The sequence below is a fragment of the Protopterus annectens genome, chromosome 7.part0 (assembly GCF_019279795.1).
Source record: "Protopterus annectens isolate FY-2018-M chromosome 7.part0, PAN1.0, whole genome shotgun sequence".
Lineage (NCBI taxonomy): Eukaryota > Metazoa > Chordata > Ceratodontiformes > Protopteridae > Protopterus > Protopterus annectens.
In genome coordinates, this window is record NC_056739.1 from 141,230,867 (window position 1) to 141,247,247 (window position 16,381).

General features: G+C 42.9%; 1 protein-coding gene across 1 annotated transcript in view; it reads left to right on the forward strand.

The window, feature by feature from the left end:
* Positions 1-16,381, forward strand: part of TEAD3 (TEA domain transcription factor 3) — a gene marked incomplete at its 5' end in the record, with an annotated part of 391,612 nt that overhangs the window by 241,223 nt on the left and 134,008 nt on the right. The window contains 1 exon segment of the mRNA XM_044076584.1: positions 1,254-1,394. Coding sequence (XP_043932519.1) covers positions 1,254-1,394 — 141 coding nt within the window.

Consider the following 16,381-nt stretch of genomic DNA (forward strand, 5'->3'; position numbering starts at 1 on the left):
AATGCATATGCCCTGGAGCAGTTAGTCTGTGCTCCCACAAGTGGTACAAATATCCTAGACCTAGTACTCGCAAATGTGGAAAAGCGTTACACCCAACCCCCAAGTGTAGTGTCCTGACTATTTAGATCAGAACACAAGGCGGTCTCCCTTGATATAAATATAAAACTAGAACCCCTCACACCTAGCCCCAAAGCCTTTAAGAACTTTTCTAAGGCAAACTATCTCCTGTTAAACAACAGCACAGCTAATCCCCAAGCTCCCCAGACCCAGGAGTTACGGAAAGGTTTACTGTAAACGTAATAACTTGTTTTTTTATATTTTCCAGCCATAAAGCTGTGCAGCACTTTCACCTCGCCCTACCCTTGATTATATTCATTGCCTTGTTGAGTTGTCATGTGACCATTTAGATATTGAATATGTTTTACAATATCACATCAGATCAGCTACATGTTTGTGTCTTTTTGCAGTGTAAGAATTTCAAGTTGCATATATTTATGTTTTTAGTACATCTTCATGCAGTGTTTATAATGGGTAATATTTGAGTTTATTGCGAACGCTCACATGATTATTTTGGGGGGATTTTGGTGATTCAGTTCTGTCTCATGTTAAGACACTTTAAACTTGTCACTTTATTTCAGTTCTGAAGATTTTTTTTAAACAAAGGTTTTGCTTGCTAGAAAACCTGTCCCAACTGTGTCACAAAGAGTCTGCACATTGTAGAAACGCTAGTTTTGGGGAAAACATTTCAGAGGAATATTACTCTCTTCGGTTTGGTTTTATATCAGTTTTTACAGTTTAACACCAGATTGGAAGAAGAGTTTTTGCTGTAGGGCGCATCTGTTGGGTTACTGCGACATTTGTCCTGAGCTTTACCAGACCCTCATGCAGACCAGGAGACTAATTCCTTAGAATGTATTTCTAAAGAAATAACACAAAGCCAGTATTTTTAAAACCATTGTGATGTTAGTATGCTCAGACATACTCCTGTTGTTCCAGGCTTTCCCTGGATTTGTGGCTGTTTACTGATTATTTGATTATTTTTGGTTACTTTGTGTTAGTTTAGAATAAATTGTTGTTTGCAGTGAGTCTTGTGTGTAGGGTGTACTTTGTGCAGTTTGACCTAACAATGATGACAGAAGACAGACACTGGAAGGAGTTTACCTGTGGAACAGATTAAGCAAAATGACAGTAATCGGCATTGTAAATAAAACTGTCTCTTCTAGAAGTTTCTAATTGTCTTCATCTTCACTCAGGCGGACTTGAATAGCACCATCCAGGATGGCCCAGGAGCCTTCTACGGTGTGAGCAGTCAGTACAGCAGTGCAGAGAACATGACAATCACAGTCTCCACAAAAGTATGCTCCTTCGGCAAGCAGGTTGTTGAGAAGGTAGAGGTAAGTCTTGTCTGGTTCATCTAGTTTAGCTCAAGAGGGTGAAGAACAAATGAAGTCATGCTTTGTACAACTGTCGTTTCAAATGCTGATTGATCAGTTGAATTCCATGATGTGCAGAGAATCCATTGTAGCACAAGGGCTGAAACATTAAACCCTTGGATAATTTTATCATTACCCTGTTAGACCCTTGGATAATTTTATCATTACACTGTGAGACGTTGGATAATTTTATTGTTACATTATGAGACCCTTGGATAATTTTATCATTACACTGTGAAACCATTGGATAATTTTATCATTACACTGTGAGACCATTGGATAATTTTATTGTTACACTGTGAGGCCGTTGGATAATTTTATCATTACTCTGTTAGACCCTTGGATAATTTTATCATTACACTGTGAGACCCTTGGATAATTTTATCATTACCCTGTTAGACCCTTGGATAATTTTATCATTACACTGTGAGACCCTTGGATAATTTTATCATTACACTGTGAGACCCTTGGATAATTTTATTGTTACACTGCAAGACCCTTGGATAATTTTATTGTTACACTGCGAGTCCCTTGGATAATTTTATCATTACACTGTGAGACCATTGGATAACTTTATTGTTACACCGTGAGACCGTTGAATAATTTTATCATTACACTGTGAGACCCTTGGATAATTTTATCATTATACTGTGAGACCCATGGATAATTTTATTGTTACACTGTGAGACCCTTGGATAATTTTATTGTTACACTGTGAGACCCTTGGATAATTTTATCATTACACTGTGAGACCCATGGATAATTTTATTGTTACACTGTGAGACCCTTGGATAATTTTATTGTTACACTGTGAGACCCTTGGATAATTTTATCGTTACACTGTGAGACCCTTGGATAATTTTATTGTTACACTGTGAGACCGTTGGATAATTTTATTGTTACACTGTGAGACCCTTGGATAATTTTTATCATTACCCTGTTAGACCATTGGATAATTTTATCATTACTCTGTGAGACCCTTGGATAATTTTATCATTACACTGTGAGACCCTTGAATAATTTTATCATTACTCTGTGAGACCCTTGGATAATTTTATCATTACACTGTGAGACCATTGGATATTTTTATTGTTACACTGTGAGACCGTTGGATAATTTTATCATTACTCTGTTAGACCCTTGGATAATTTTATCATTACTCTGTGAGACCCTTGGATAATTTTATCATTACCCTGTTAGACCCTTGGATAATCTTATCATTACACTGTGAGACCCTTGGATAATTTTATCATTACACTGTGAGACCCTTGGATAATTTTATCATTACCCTGTTAGACCCTTGGATAATTTTATCATTACACTGTGAGACCCTTGGATAATTTTATCATTACACTGTGAGACCCTTGGATAATTTTATCATTACCCTGTTAGACCCTTGGATAATTTTATCATTACACTGTGAAACCATTTTATCATTACACTGTGAGACCCTTGGATAATTTTATCATTACCGTTAGACCCTTGGATAGTTTTTATCATTACACTGTGAGACCCTTGGATAATTGTACCATTACCCTGTTAGACCCTTGGATAATTTTATCATTACACTGTGAGACCCTTGGATAATTTTATCATTACACTGTGAGACCCTTGGATAATTTTATCATTACCGTTAGACCCTTGGATAATTTTATCATTACACTGTGAGACCCTTGGATAATTTTATCATTACCCTGTTAGACCCTTGGATAATTTTATCATTACACTGTGAAACCATTGGATAATTTTATCATTACACTGTGAGACCCTTGGATAATTTTATCATTACTGTTAGACCCTTGGATAGTTTTTATCATTACACTGTGAGACCCTTGGATAATTTTATCATTACCCTGTTAGACCCTTGGATAATTTTATCATTACACTGTGAAACCATTGGATAATTTTATCATTACTCTGTGAGACCCTTGGATAATTTTATCATTACCGTTAGACCCTTGGATAGTTTTTATCATTACACTGTGAGACCCTTGGATAATTTTATCATTACCCTGTTAGACCCTTGGATGTGAGACCCTTGTGAGACCCTTGGATAGTTTTTATCATTACACTGTGAGACCCTTGGATAATTTTATCATTACCCTGTTAGACCCTTGGATGTGAGACCCTTGTGAGACCCTTGGATAATTTTATTGTTGCACTGTGAGACCCTTGGATAATTTTATCATTACCGTTAGACCCTTGGATAGTTTTTATCATTACACTGTGAGACCCTTGGATAATTTTATCATTACACTGTGAGACCCTTGGATAATTTTATCATTACACTGTGAGACCCTTGGATAATTTTATCATTACACTGTGAGACCCTTGGATAACTTTATCATTACACTGTGAGACCCTTGGATAATTTTATCATTACACTGTGAGACCCTTGGATAATTTTATCATTACACTGTGAGACCCTTGGATAATTTTATCATTACACTGTGAGACCCTTGGATAATTTTATCGTTACACTGTGAGACCATTGGATAATTTTATCATTACCCTGTTAGACCCTTGGATAATTTTATCATTACACTATGAGACCCATGGATAATTTTATCATTACACTGTGAGACCCTTGGATAATTTTATCATTACACTGTGAGACCCTTGGATAATTTTATCATTACACTGTGAGACCCTTGGATAATTTTATCATTACCCTGTTAGACCCTTGGATAATTTTATCATTACACTATGAGACCCATGGATAATTTTATCATTACACTGTGAGACCCTTGGATAATTTTATCATTACACTGTGAGACCCTTGGATAATTTTATCATTACCCTGTTAGACCCTTGGATAATTTTATCGGGTAATGATAAAATTATCCAAGGGTCTCACAGTGTAATGATAAAATTATCCAAGGGTCTCATAGTGTAATGATAAAATTTGAGACCCATGGATAATTTTATCATTACACTGTGAGACCCTTGGATAATTTTATTGTAATGGTGAGCTCAGTATGTAATTGTAGTAATACCTCCAGTTTGTGTGTTATGTTATCTTCATGCCTTAGACACACAAGGCACTTTGGTTTGCATCAAACATCACAGTGCATCCCGGACAATTATGCCAGTCCTTGATAAAACAGTCTCTTATCTACTATGGTTTAAATATTGTGTCTGGATGATTTATATGTTATTCATAGCACAAACACTTATTCCTTGGGAAAAGGGTAATTGTTGAAGGTGTATTTTTGAAAAACTGATTTACTTTGAAATAGTGCTGGCTGAAATGCTGTTAAATCCGGTTTTATTCCAGCATCCTTTTCCTTGTTTGCTAGCTGTGTAGAAACATCATTGCAGTTATACCTCCAAAGTGTGGAAATGGCACCACTGTACATTTGTTAGCACAGCATGCGTCCCCATTCCTGTCTCCACATAACACCTGATAAGGATAGTGGCACCATGCAGGTATTTAGAACATGTGATATGGATAGTGGCACCTGTCTCCACAGAACACCTGATAAGGATAGTGGCACCATGCAGATATACAGAACATGTGATATGGATAGTAGCACCTGTCTCCACAGAACACCTGATAAGGATAGTGGCACCATGCAGATATACAGAACATGTGATATGGATAGTGGCACCGGTCTCCACGGAACACCTGATAAGGATAGTGGCACCATGCAGATATACAGAACATGTGATATGGATAGTGGCAACTGTATCCACAGAACACCTAATATGGATAGTGGCACCATGCAGATATACAGAATACCTGACTTGCATAGTGACACCAAGCAGATATGCAGAACACCTGATGTGGATAGTGGCACCTGTCTCCAGAGAACACCTGATATGGATAGTGGCACCTGAAGGTGACACCACACAGTCTGCAGGTTTGTTAGCAAATAGCTGGAGTCCCTTCTCTACAGCCTATCTCACCTGGATCATACAGAGACTGCACAGTGTGGACTAACTCTTCAGATGTTAGGTCATCAGACAGTGCACACATATACCTGGTTTCCAATGGCTTTTCTGTAATTATTTCATGCAGTGGCTGAGTCAAAGTGTATCTGTTTATTTATTTGTGTGTATAGCTCCATTTAAATGTGCATCATTTACCTGCCTCAAATAAAAAAAATGTTTGAACAGTTTTCTTGGCTGGGACCTGCCAATACATTTTTACATACTGTAATGTTCATCTGCACCCACTGTACAGTTAGAGAGAAGATTGTATTTAGGTTGTCAATCCTTAAAAAAGTTATTCAGGTAAAAAAGACATTATTCAGATGGACCTAGTTCACCAGGCACTGTACTGCCAGAAATGTGTGTAGTGTAGAATACTGATATCAGATGGACCTAGGTAAACATACTGTTTGCCAGGCTCTGTACTTCCAGATATGTGTGTACTGTAGAATATTAGTATCAGATGGACCTAGGTAAACAAAACTGTTTGCCAGGCTCTGTACTGCCAGAGATGCGTGTACTGTAGAATATTAGTATCAGATGGACCTAGGTAAACAAAACTGTTTGCCAGGGTCTGTACTGCCAGAGATGTGTGCACTGTAGAATATTGATACATGTAATGTTTGTGGATATGTCAGAGTACTAAGTAAATAATACAGATGTGTAGATGCAGCTTCCATGAAGTCTTTCAAGCATATTGAATATTGCAGAACTTGGCTTTCACATTTTGACACAGTGGGCCTCTCTCAAAATTCCCCAAGCCACCACAAGGTATTAAAAAAACTTTCTCCCAGTTTTTGCACATGGGGTTGGGGTGTCACATCAACAGCAACAACCCTCTACAGACAGTGTTTGCACCACTAGATGGTTAGCCCTGCTGCAGTTGTTCTTCCGTACCACACATATGTCTGCTCACTCACACCTACACCCAGTTTAGAGTATCCAGTCCAAATTCTGCACATCTTTGGAATGTAGGAGGAAACTGGAGCACCCAAAAGAAAACCCATGCAGACTCTACATAGAAGGCACCCCAGACAAAAACTGAACTGGAAAATCTGTTGTAGTGAGGCCACTGTGCCCTGTAACATTTAAGTGCATAACATTTTTAGTTTGGGCCTGTCCTGAAGCAGACTTACATCTCTTCATCCAAACTGTTTGAGGAACACTGCTGGGTATTATACTTATATATACATGTACACATTTTTGTAAATACAAGGGTTACTGTGTTTACATAAGTGTATATTTCCTGAGCTCGAAGAATGTGTTCCCTGTACTGACATATAGTTAAAGTGTGGTATCTTTAATTCTGAGCCTTGAGTTTTGGGAGAACTGTTCCTGATGATTAAAAAAAAAAAAAAAAAACAGAACTGCTAACTTAAATCTTGCTATTGGCTTAAAGTCTGATGATAATTTGAAAAGACATACTATATTAAGAAGCTCTGGTTTAAGTGAAAAATTCAACTTGCACAAATTTTAAAAAGGCTAAATGTCAGTTTGGGAAACAAAAACATTTCTGGACTCTCAGCCTTCTCACCAGGTACTGTTTCCCCTTTACTTTTAGAACTCTTGATGTTATGTTGTCCCTATCTCGCCTTCATTCTTGCTGGTTGGGGTTGGGAGCCGATCCTCTGCTCTGACTCGGTGGTATTCTAAAGCTCGAGAGCTTCCACTGGCTCGAGGTTAGACTCTGTCCCAACATGCCTAGTGAAAGTTATCCAGATCTCGTTTGCCGCTTGAAGCTTCAGGATTGTTGGCGACTGGCTCAGGCTAAGTTGTACTGTTTTTTTCTGCTTATTTTATATAAAATATTGATGTTCTGTAGTCCTGTCTTGTCTTCATTCTTACATATGGGTTCAGAGCCAATCCTCAGCTCTGACTTGGCTGATTACAAAGCTCGAAGTCTCTAAGTTGGCTCGTGGCAAGGTAGGTATCCCATAATGCACTAGTAAGAATCCCCAGATCTCGTTTGCTGTGTCTACGAGTTCAGAAGTGTTCTCTTTCTTGGCCGTGGCTAAGTTAGAATATTTTCTTATTCACATATTTTATAGTGATCTTTTTTGACTATAATAGTTTAGTATTGATAGCTTACTGTTGTTAATTCGTAGTAATTGGTTAGTGTGTTTTTGAACTTTTATTGCAAATTGTTGTTCTTAATTGTTAGTCATCGCTTCTGCAGGCCTTCCTTAGTGGTATCCCTTTTTTTTTTCTGTGTGCTAGTTATTGCTAATCCTTTTTTAGGCACAGGTCCATTTTTTGGTTAGGACCTATTCTAGCCTTTGTCTGTTGCTTGTTTATTCTCTATCTCGCCTACCCCTCTGTTAAGGGCTAGGCCCGTTTAAGTTAAAGGACCTAGTCCTCTATTGCCTTTTTCCCTTGTGTGTTGTTTCCTCAGCAGGGCTAGGCCCGTTTAAGTTAGAGGACCTAGCCCTCAGTTGTTTTTTCTCCCTTGTGTTGTTTCTTGAGCAGGGCTAGGCCCGTTTAAGTTAGAGGACCTTATCCTTTCTTCTTATAGTCTGTGATTGTTATTGTGGTAGTATGTCTAAGGAAACTAAAGATCATAAACCTTCTGGTTTCAAGAAATGCCTAAAATGTTCACAAAAAATGTCCCTGACTGACGGGCATAGTATTTGTGTTTATTGCTTGGGAGCCATACATCTACAGGAGACATGTACTTTTTGCCATTCTTTTAGTTCCCGGGTTCTCCAGGAAAGGAAGAACAAACTCATTTTGAAAGGTCTCCTTAAACCTTCCTTTGAGGAAGATTTAGCCAGTTCTTCCTCTTCTCACTCCAGGTCTCCCTCTTCTAAAAAAGAGAAGGTCAAGTCGGTGAAAAGACAGTCTCCTACACCAACTGCTAAATCAGGACCTCCAGAGAAAATTGCCAAAATTGACAAATCTGCTACTACTTTGGCTCCTATGCCTTCAGAGCTGGTTGAAGTTATTGACATAGACCTTCCAGTTTCGGCTCCAAGTTTTTTGGAGCCAATAGCTGAAGCCATACCTCAGAGCCGGTCAAGAGATTTATTACCGGTATCCCCAACACTAGATCTCTGATTTTGCAGAGATCTCAATCCCCTACCTTGTCTTCCAGATCCTCCAGGAGTCTTTCTGAGGAAGATGTCAAGAGAGTGGTGCTTAGACATTCGAAGTTGTCGGTGCTAGCATATTTGTTGTCGGCCCCGACCCAATCGGTTCCGGAGCTGTCTAAGGCCATTTTACCTGCTTCTGTTCCTCCTCCGAGCCATGCTGGTCTTTCAGAGCTAGAGCTATCAGTGCCGTTTGTTGTGGAACCGTCGGTTCCAGCACCCCAACTGTCTTGTCTTGGAGCCGAGTTCCGCTCCGACACCCTCGGTGTTGTCCCTGGTGTCTCGAAAGCCCACCAGTCGGCCCCGATGGGGACGCTATGACTCGGATCCTACATCTGTCTCAGAGCCGATCGTTCCGGAGCCGGTGGCTACTTCGCTTCCTCAGAAACGGTGGTGTCCTCGGAGCCGGAGAGATCTGCCTTCAAGATGATGAGGAGCGTGCTGTCTAGATCTTCAGCTGTACACAAGTGTACCGATGCTCTTCCCCCTCAAGCTCCGACCTCTGTCTCAGCACCATCTCTCTCTCTTGACAGCAGAGACCCGCAGCCTCAGGATCCCCCCTTGAGTGGCCCCCAGTCTTCCGAGACCTTCCCAGAATACCCTTCTGAGGAGCCTCCTTGGAAGAGAACTTGCAAGAGGAAGCACATAGACTCCCCTGATGAGCCCATCACCTCTGACACTGACCTCGAGGAGTCAGAAGGGTCCCCTAGGTCATCCTCTGATGAGATCTCCTTTGTAGATATCCTAGAGATCCTGAAACAGAGAGGCGGCTGGCCCACCGCCGCCCCTTCTGATGTGGAGTCAGTGTACCTGAAGGCTTTCGGGTTTCAACATTCAGCCTCTTGGGTGTCTCCACCTTTCGATTAGCTGTTAGATTTGGTAAGTCGAAAGGTGTGGGAAACTCCTGACGTCGTGGAACCAGTCCCCAGAAGGCCGAACAAATTTCTTTCAGCTGCTAGGGAAAAAGAGTTTCTGACCAAAGGTGTACCTGTAGATGCCATGGTGGTGGCAGCAGCCACAAAGAAGGAGCTAGCAGAAACTTCCTCATCTATCCACCCACCGAACAAAGAGTCTTGAACGATGGACAGATACGGGAAGTGTTTTTTTCTAAAGCGGCTTTTACACTCAGATCGCAGAATTACCTCACCCATTTCACTAGGCTTCAAAAAGATCTCCTAAAAGATCTAGGAGATACTCTCCAAGGTACTTTAACTGAAGGAGTAGGTTACTGCTCTGTTGACCACCTTAAACTCTACTGTTAACTCCTCCGTGAGGCTGATATCTTACGCAGCAGATGGAGTGAGCAGGGCAGTGGGTTCAGGAGTTTCCCTTAGGAGACACTCCTGGATGCGCCTATGTAACTTTGCAGAGCCCTTCAAATCTACATTTACCAATGTCCCCTTTGACGGTTCCTCTCTGTTTGGACCAAAGGTAAAAGACATGCTCACCAGATGCGAGCAGGAAGGGAAGAATCTGTCTGCCGTGCAAGTATATTTTTCTCTCCCTTCTAGACCATATCCTAAAGGTCAGGAGGCGGAAAAATGTGGTTCAAGAAATCTCAGAGATTTTCCCAGACACACAAGGTGATTCCTTCTCCAGATGCAGAGGAGGAGGAAATAGTAGTAGACATCGCCCTAGAGGCAGGGGGGGGGTCCGCAAAACCAGGGTGAACACTATTCCTTTCATGGACATCCCTATCAGCGCTCCTGAAGTGGGGCCTAACTTCACTTCTCTGGAGCCAGTCGGGGGTCGCTTATCTTTGTACCCAGAAGCCTAGCATGACATCACAAAAGACAAGTGGGTACAAAGAATAATTTCCAGAGGATACTCCATACCCTTCTCTTTCCCACCCCATCTAACCAAGAGTATCCCAGATATTCCACCCAATCACAGGGATCAAGCAACTATAGAAGTCCAAAAGTTGCTTTAAAAGAGAGTCATCCAAACTGTCCCCGCAGACCAGATAGGATTCGGAACTAACTCCAGGTTCTTTTTAGTGTACTGGAGGCTCATCTTGGACCTCTGCAAGTTAAATGAATCGGTGAAGAAGTCCATGTTCCGAATGGCAACACTGCAGTCTATACTCCCTCTGTTAGGGAAAGACAATTGGATGTGCTCCGTAGACCTCCAAGATGCGTACTACCACATAAAAATGGACAGAGCATCAAGGAGTCATTTACGCTTCTGGCTGGGAGCCAGTCATTACCAATTTTGTGCTTTCCCCTTGGGTCTCACCACAGCCCCCAGGGTGTTGCATGGTGGTAGTAACGGCTCACTTGCGACATCTTGGATTCCAAGTGTTTCCGTACCTAGATGACTGGCTCCTGACTGCCACCACCAGGCACCTACTTCTGCAAGCCAGGGATTCAACCATCCGAGTCTGCACTCAGCTAGGCATTACTATAAATTGGGAAAAGTCTATTTTGTCACCCTCTCAATATGTGACTTTTATAGGCGCAGAAATAGACACAGTCACAATGATGGCTTGCCTTCCTTCAGACAGAGTGCAAAATGTAATACAATAAATATACAGCCTGCTTCCCCAACGCAAGGTCAAAGCGAAGACAGTGCTCAAACTTCTAGGAATCATGGCCTCTACTATAACTCTAGTTCGCTAGCCAGACTACATATGAGAATTCTACAATGGCTACTCTTTTCCCAGTGGTCTCTTCAGCAACTGCCTCTGTCTCATCCCATTTTAATAACGGAATCTTGCAAAAAAGAACTTCGTTGGTGGATCCAGTCCAGTCAACTAATGATGAGGAGACCATTCATTCCTCACCAACCCGTTGCTACTGTGACCACGGATGCCTCCCAAATAAGGGGGGGGGGGCATTATCTAGGAAGGACAGTCCAAGGCACATGGAAAGAACACGAGGCTCACTTGCATATCAGTGTTCTAGAGATGAGAGCAGTACTACTAGTGTTGCAAGCACTTCACAACTTTCTTCCTCTAGGGACAATAGCAATCCAATCAGACAATATATCTGTGGTATGGTATATAAACAAACAAGGAGGAACCAAATCCTACCCCCTATGTCGAGAGGCTCTACTTGTTTGGCAGTGGGCGATATCTTCCCAATGCTTTTTAGTTGCAATGCATATCTCTGGGCGAACCGGTGTGATAGCCGACAAGCTCAGCAGGGCAATCTTGATGCCTCACGAGTGGTCCCTGAAACAGAAAGTCACGGAACAGATTTTCTGCAAATGGGGACAACCTTGCTGTGATCTGTTTGCCACCCCAATGAACATCAAATGCAACAGCTACTTCACCCTTACCCCCCCCCCCCGGGGACACACAGAGAGACGCACTTGTCCACAATTGGCCCTTGGGACTTCTTTATGCTTTTTCCTCCCTTTCCGCTAATATCGAAAGTGATCCAGAAAGCAAAGACTTTGGGAAGCAGAATGATTCTCATCACTCCTTACTGACCTCGTCAGATTTTTTTCCCCTTTCTCGGGACTCACCTTCTGGACGATCCATGGACTCTGGACCCAGTACCAGACCTTCTGACATATATGTCAGGCACGTTCCATCCCTGTCTCCACACCCTCAACTTGACAGCATGGCTGCTTCACTTCCATCCGTAGTCAGGCTTCATGATTTCTCCCCTGTGGTTACACATATCCTGACGTCTTCTCATAAATCTTCTACGAGAAAATTGTACGCTAGCAAATGGAAAAGATTTTCTCTCTGGGCACAAGCTAGAAACATAGATCCATACACAGCCTCCATCCCTTTAGTGTTAGAATTTCTAACCAAATTTTTTATCAGGGATCAGCTGCTGCTACAATCAAAGTTCAATTAGCAGCTATCTCCAATTTTCATTTGGGACAACATAAACCTAATCTTATGGCTCACAGATTAGGCACTACCTTACTCAGACCTCCTTTTCAAGAACCTGTATCTCCCTGGGATCTAAATTTTGTTCTTTCGAAACTTACCTCACCGCCTTTGGAACCTTCACATACATGTGATTTAAAGTTCCTTTCATGGAAGACCATTTTTCTGGTACCCATTACATCTGCCAGAAGAGTGTCAGGGCTGCAAGCACTCTGTCAAAGCTCCTTACTTGATATTTCACAGAGACAAGAGTTTCCCTTCACACTAACCCTTCCTTCATCCCCAAGATTTGTTCACAGTCAAATATTAATCAAACTATTGATCTGCCAGTCTTTTTTTTCCAAATCATACAAACAAAGCGGAATATAAGTTTCATCAGCTTGATGTACACAGACAGTTAAGGTTCTATCTACATAGAACTCAAGAGTTCAGAAGATCAGACCAATTATTTATATCTTTTTCAGAGATGAGAAAAGGAATGCCAGTCTCCAAGATAACACTATCAAACTGGATTTCAAATTGTATATCTTTTATTTACTCTTCTAGTGGCAAAGAACTCCCATTTAAAATTAAAGCTCATTCCACCAGATCTATATCCACATCTGCAGCTTTTCAAGCCAGAATTTCAATGGACAGTATATGTGCAGCAGCAACTTGGGCTACCCCTCATACCTTTATTACTCATTATAAATTGGACTTGGGCCTCCAGGGGTAGAGCCTCCTTTGGTTCCACAGTTCTTAGGAGTATATTCCCGTGAGCCACCCGAGAAAAAGGTACTAGGGACGCTGTCCCATATGTAAGAATGAAGGCGAGATAGGTCTATAGAACATAAAGAAGTTATGCACTCACCATAATGTTCCATGTTTGTAGTCCATCTTGCCCTTCATCCTTACGAACCCACCCACCTACCCCATGTCCTTGTATCCTTGGAGGATCTGGAGACAAGATAATTTCTATCTTCCTTAGGGTTGGAGACCTTTCATCTTTGTTTTTCCTTGTGGAAATACTTTATATCACTTTTATAGACAGCAGCAAACAAGATCTGGGGATTCTTACTAGTGCATTATGGGATACCTACCTTGCCACGAGCCACCTTAGAGACTTCGAGCTTTGTAATCAGCCGAGTCGGACCTGAGGATTGGCTCTGAACCCATATGTAAGAATGAAGGACGAGATGGACTACAAACGTGGAACATTACGGTGAGTACATAACTTTTTTTTGTAGCATAGTTCTCTCGGTAGGTCAGTAGAATCTGATGTTTGTCTATCCCTCTGTCTACCACCTTGTTAGTTGCTGTTTATTGTTGAGGCCGTTTTCTTCCCCATTTAAGTTAGGGGGCTTTCCCTTATCCCCCTTCTCTTCTGTTAGTCTAAGGAGCTACCCATTTGAGTTAAAGGCATCTCCTCAGTTGGATAAGTTGTCATTCGACTTAGAGGCTCTCCTCCTTCCGCTACTCACCCTTTCCTTTAAAAAAAAAAAAAAAAATTGCTGTCTTGTTTTTTTGGTTGAGTGTTTCTTCCTTTTTCTACTATTAGCTGCGGTCTTGTTATTGTATCTTGTTGTTGTACCTTGTGGTTGGTAAATATGTCTAAAGAAGCATCGAAAGAATCCAAGCCTTCTGGATTCAGGAAGTGCGATTCTTGCACCCAAAAAATGTGTCTGACTGATGGGCATACTAGCTGTGTATACTGTTTGGGAGCTGTTCACCTGGAGGACTGTTGTTCCATTTGTCATGGATTCAGCTCTAGAGTCCTGCAGGAGCGTAAGAGTAATCTAATTTTGAAAGGGTTATTGAAAGGACCTTTTGAGGCATCGATAGAAGGGAATCAGGCAGGAAAAGCTAACCCACTAAGTTGGCATCTTCATCGGTTCCGACCCCAGAACCGTTGAAGGGAAAAGACAAATCTTCAAGTTCGCTGGATCCAAAGTCTGTCTGGTCCGACAAGGCTTTATCTCCATCGGTTCCATCAATGTCCTCAGAAACATCTAGCAGCCATAAAAGAACCAGTTCTCACTCCTTGGAACCGGTGCATTCCGTACCACAGTCCCCCCTTCTCCAGTCTGTGACAGGTAGTCACTGATCGTCCACCCATTCCTCTCGATCATCCAGGAGCCTCTCGGATGATGATGTGGAGAGGGTGGTGAAGAGGCTACTCAGGACACTGGCCTTGGCTAACATTTTATCAAGCCCAGCCCATATGGAAGTGGAGCCAACTGTCCAAACTACTTTGTCGTCAATTCCTCCTTTGACTCACCTGAGTTTGGAGCCAGAGCACATAGAGGTCATTGTGGTGGAACCGTCTGATCCAAAAACCCCGGATCCGACATCAGCTCCAATCCCATCAATACTACCTTCTCTTGAGGGATCTGAGGCCAACACTCCCTCATTGGCTCCGGGGGGAGAAGCGAGATCAGACCCTTGTCGGATCCTACTCTCCCACTCGGAGCTTCGGTGCAGGTGAGTTCGGTGCCTACATCGGCCTCGGAGCCATCACCCTCAGTTCGGGGGAGATCTCCCAGCTCTTCATAGCCAGAGACTATATCGGGCTGGGATCATGGTGCCTTCGAGGTGATGAGGTGTGTGCTGTCCTCTTCGACCACTCCACCCTCGGCACCAGTTGCTCCTTCCCCTTCCAGGCCAGTGTCCACCTCCGAACCACCCCTCCTCCCCAAAGCGTAGGGAACCAATGCCCCAGGACTTCCCTTCAGGTGACCCCCCCCTTCTGAAACCTCTTCAGAACACCACTTGGAGGAGGACTTGTAAGAGGAAGCATTTGGACTCCCCTGAGTCTCTGACATCGGACATGGACTTGTAGGACTCAGAAGGGTCCCCACAGTCCCCCTCTGAGGATGTCTCATTTTCAGACATTCTGGAAATCCTCAGCAGATGGATAGCTGGAAAACCCTTTCCCCTTCTGAAGACAAGTCCATGTACCTGGACACATTTGGTTCCCGGCCCTCCACCTCTTGGGTGTCTCTGCCCTTCAACCCTCTGCTAGGTGTGTAGTAAGTAGAAAGGCATGGAGCTCCCAGAATGTATGGAACCAGTTCGGCGGAGTCCCAGTAAGTTTATCACTGCAACAGAAGACAAACTTTTCCTGACTAAGGGCGTACCAGTTGATGCTATGGTGATTGCATCAGCCACAAAGAAAGAATTAGCAGAAACTTCTTCTTCTGTCCATCCGCCGAACAAGGAGTCCCGTACGATGGACAGATACGGAAGTGTATGTTTTCTTCAGCGGCCTTTACCCTTAGGTCACTGAATTATTTGTCCCAGTTTACTCGTCTCCAGAGGGATTTCCTGAAAGAGCTAGGAGATGGCCTACAGGATCCTACAGCTGAGGGAGCTTCAGACAGGGTTGCTTCCCAGCTTGCGACCTTATCTTCTGTAGTTAACTCCTTCATGCGGCTTATCTCCTACGCAACCGATGGAGCAAGCAGGGCAGCAGGCACAGGAATTGCCTTACGCAGACATTCCTGGATGCACCTGTGTCAGTTAGCGGAGTCCTCCTTTACCAATGCCCCATTTGATGGCTCGTCATTGTTTAGGCCCAAGGTAAAAGAGACTCTTACCAGGTGCGAGCAAGATGGCAAAACTCTCTCTGCTGTGGGAGTATGTTTCTCCACGCCTACTAGACCTTATCTCAAAGGTCAAAAAGGCGGGAAAATGTGGATCCAGAAATCCCAGGGAGCTTCACCTGATGCACATAGTGACTTTTCCCCCAGGGGCAGAGAGGGAAACAATAATGGGAGGCACCGCCCTCGCACCAGAGGGGGTCTGCAGAGTCAAGGGGACAGCGATACATTCTCTGGTAGGCCCTTCCAGCACTCCTGAAAGGAGGCTCACCTGTCCACCTCTGGATGCCTCACGAGTGGTCCCTGAAGCAGGAAATTGTGAGCCAAATTTTTTGCAAGTGGGGCCAGCCTTGCTGCAACCTTTTTGCCACCTCCATCAATACCAAATACAGCAGCTATTTTTCCCTAGTCCCTCCACCAGGACAGTCTCCCAGGGATGCACTTGTTCATGACTGGCCCCCGGTACTTCTTTATGCCTTCCCCCGTTCCCTCTAATACCCAAGGTTC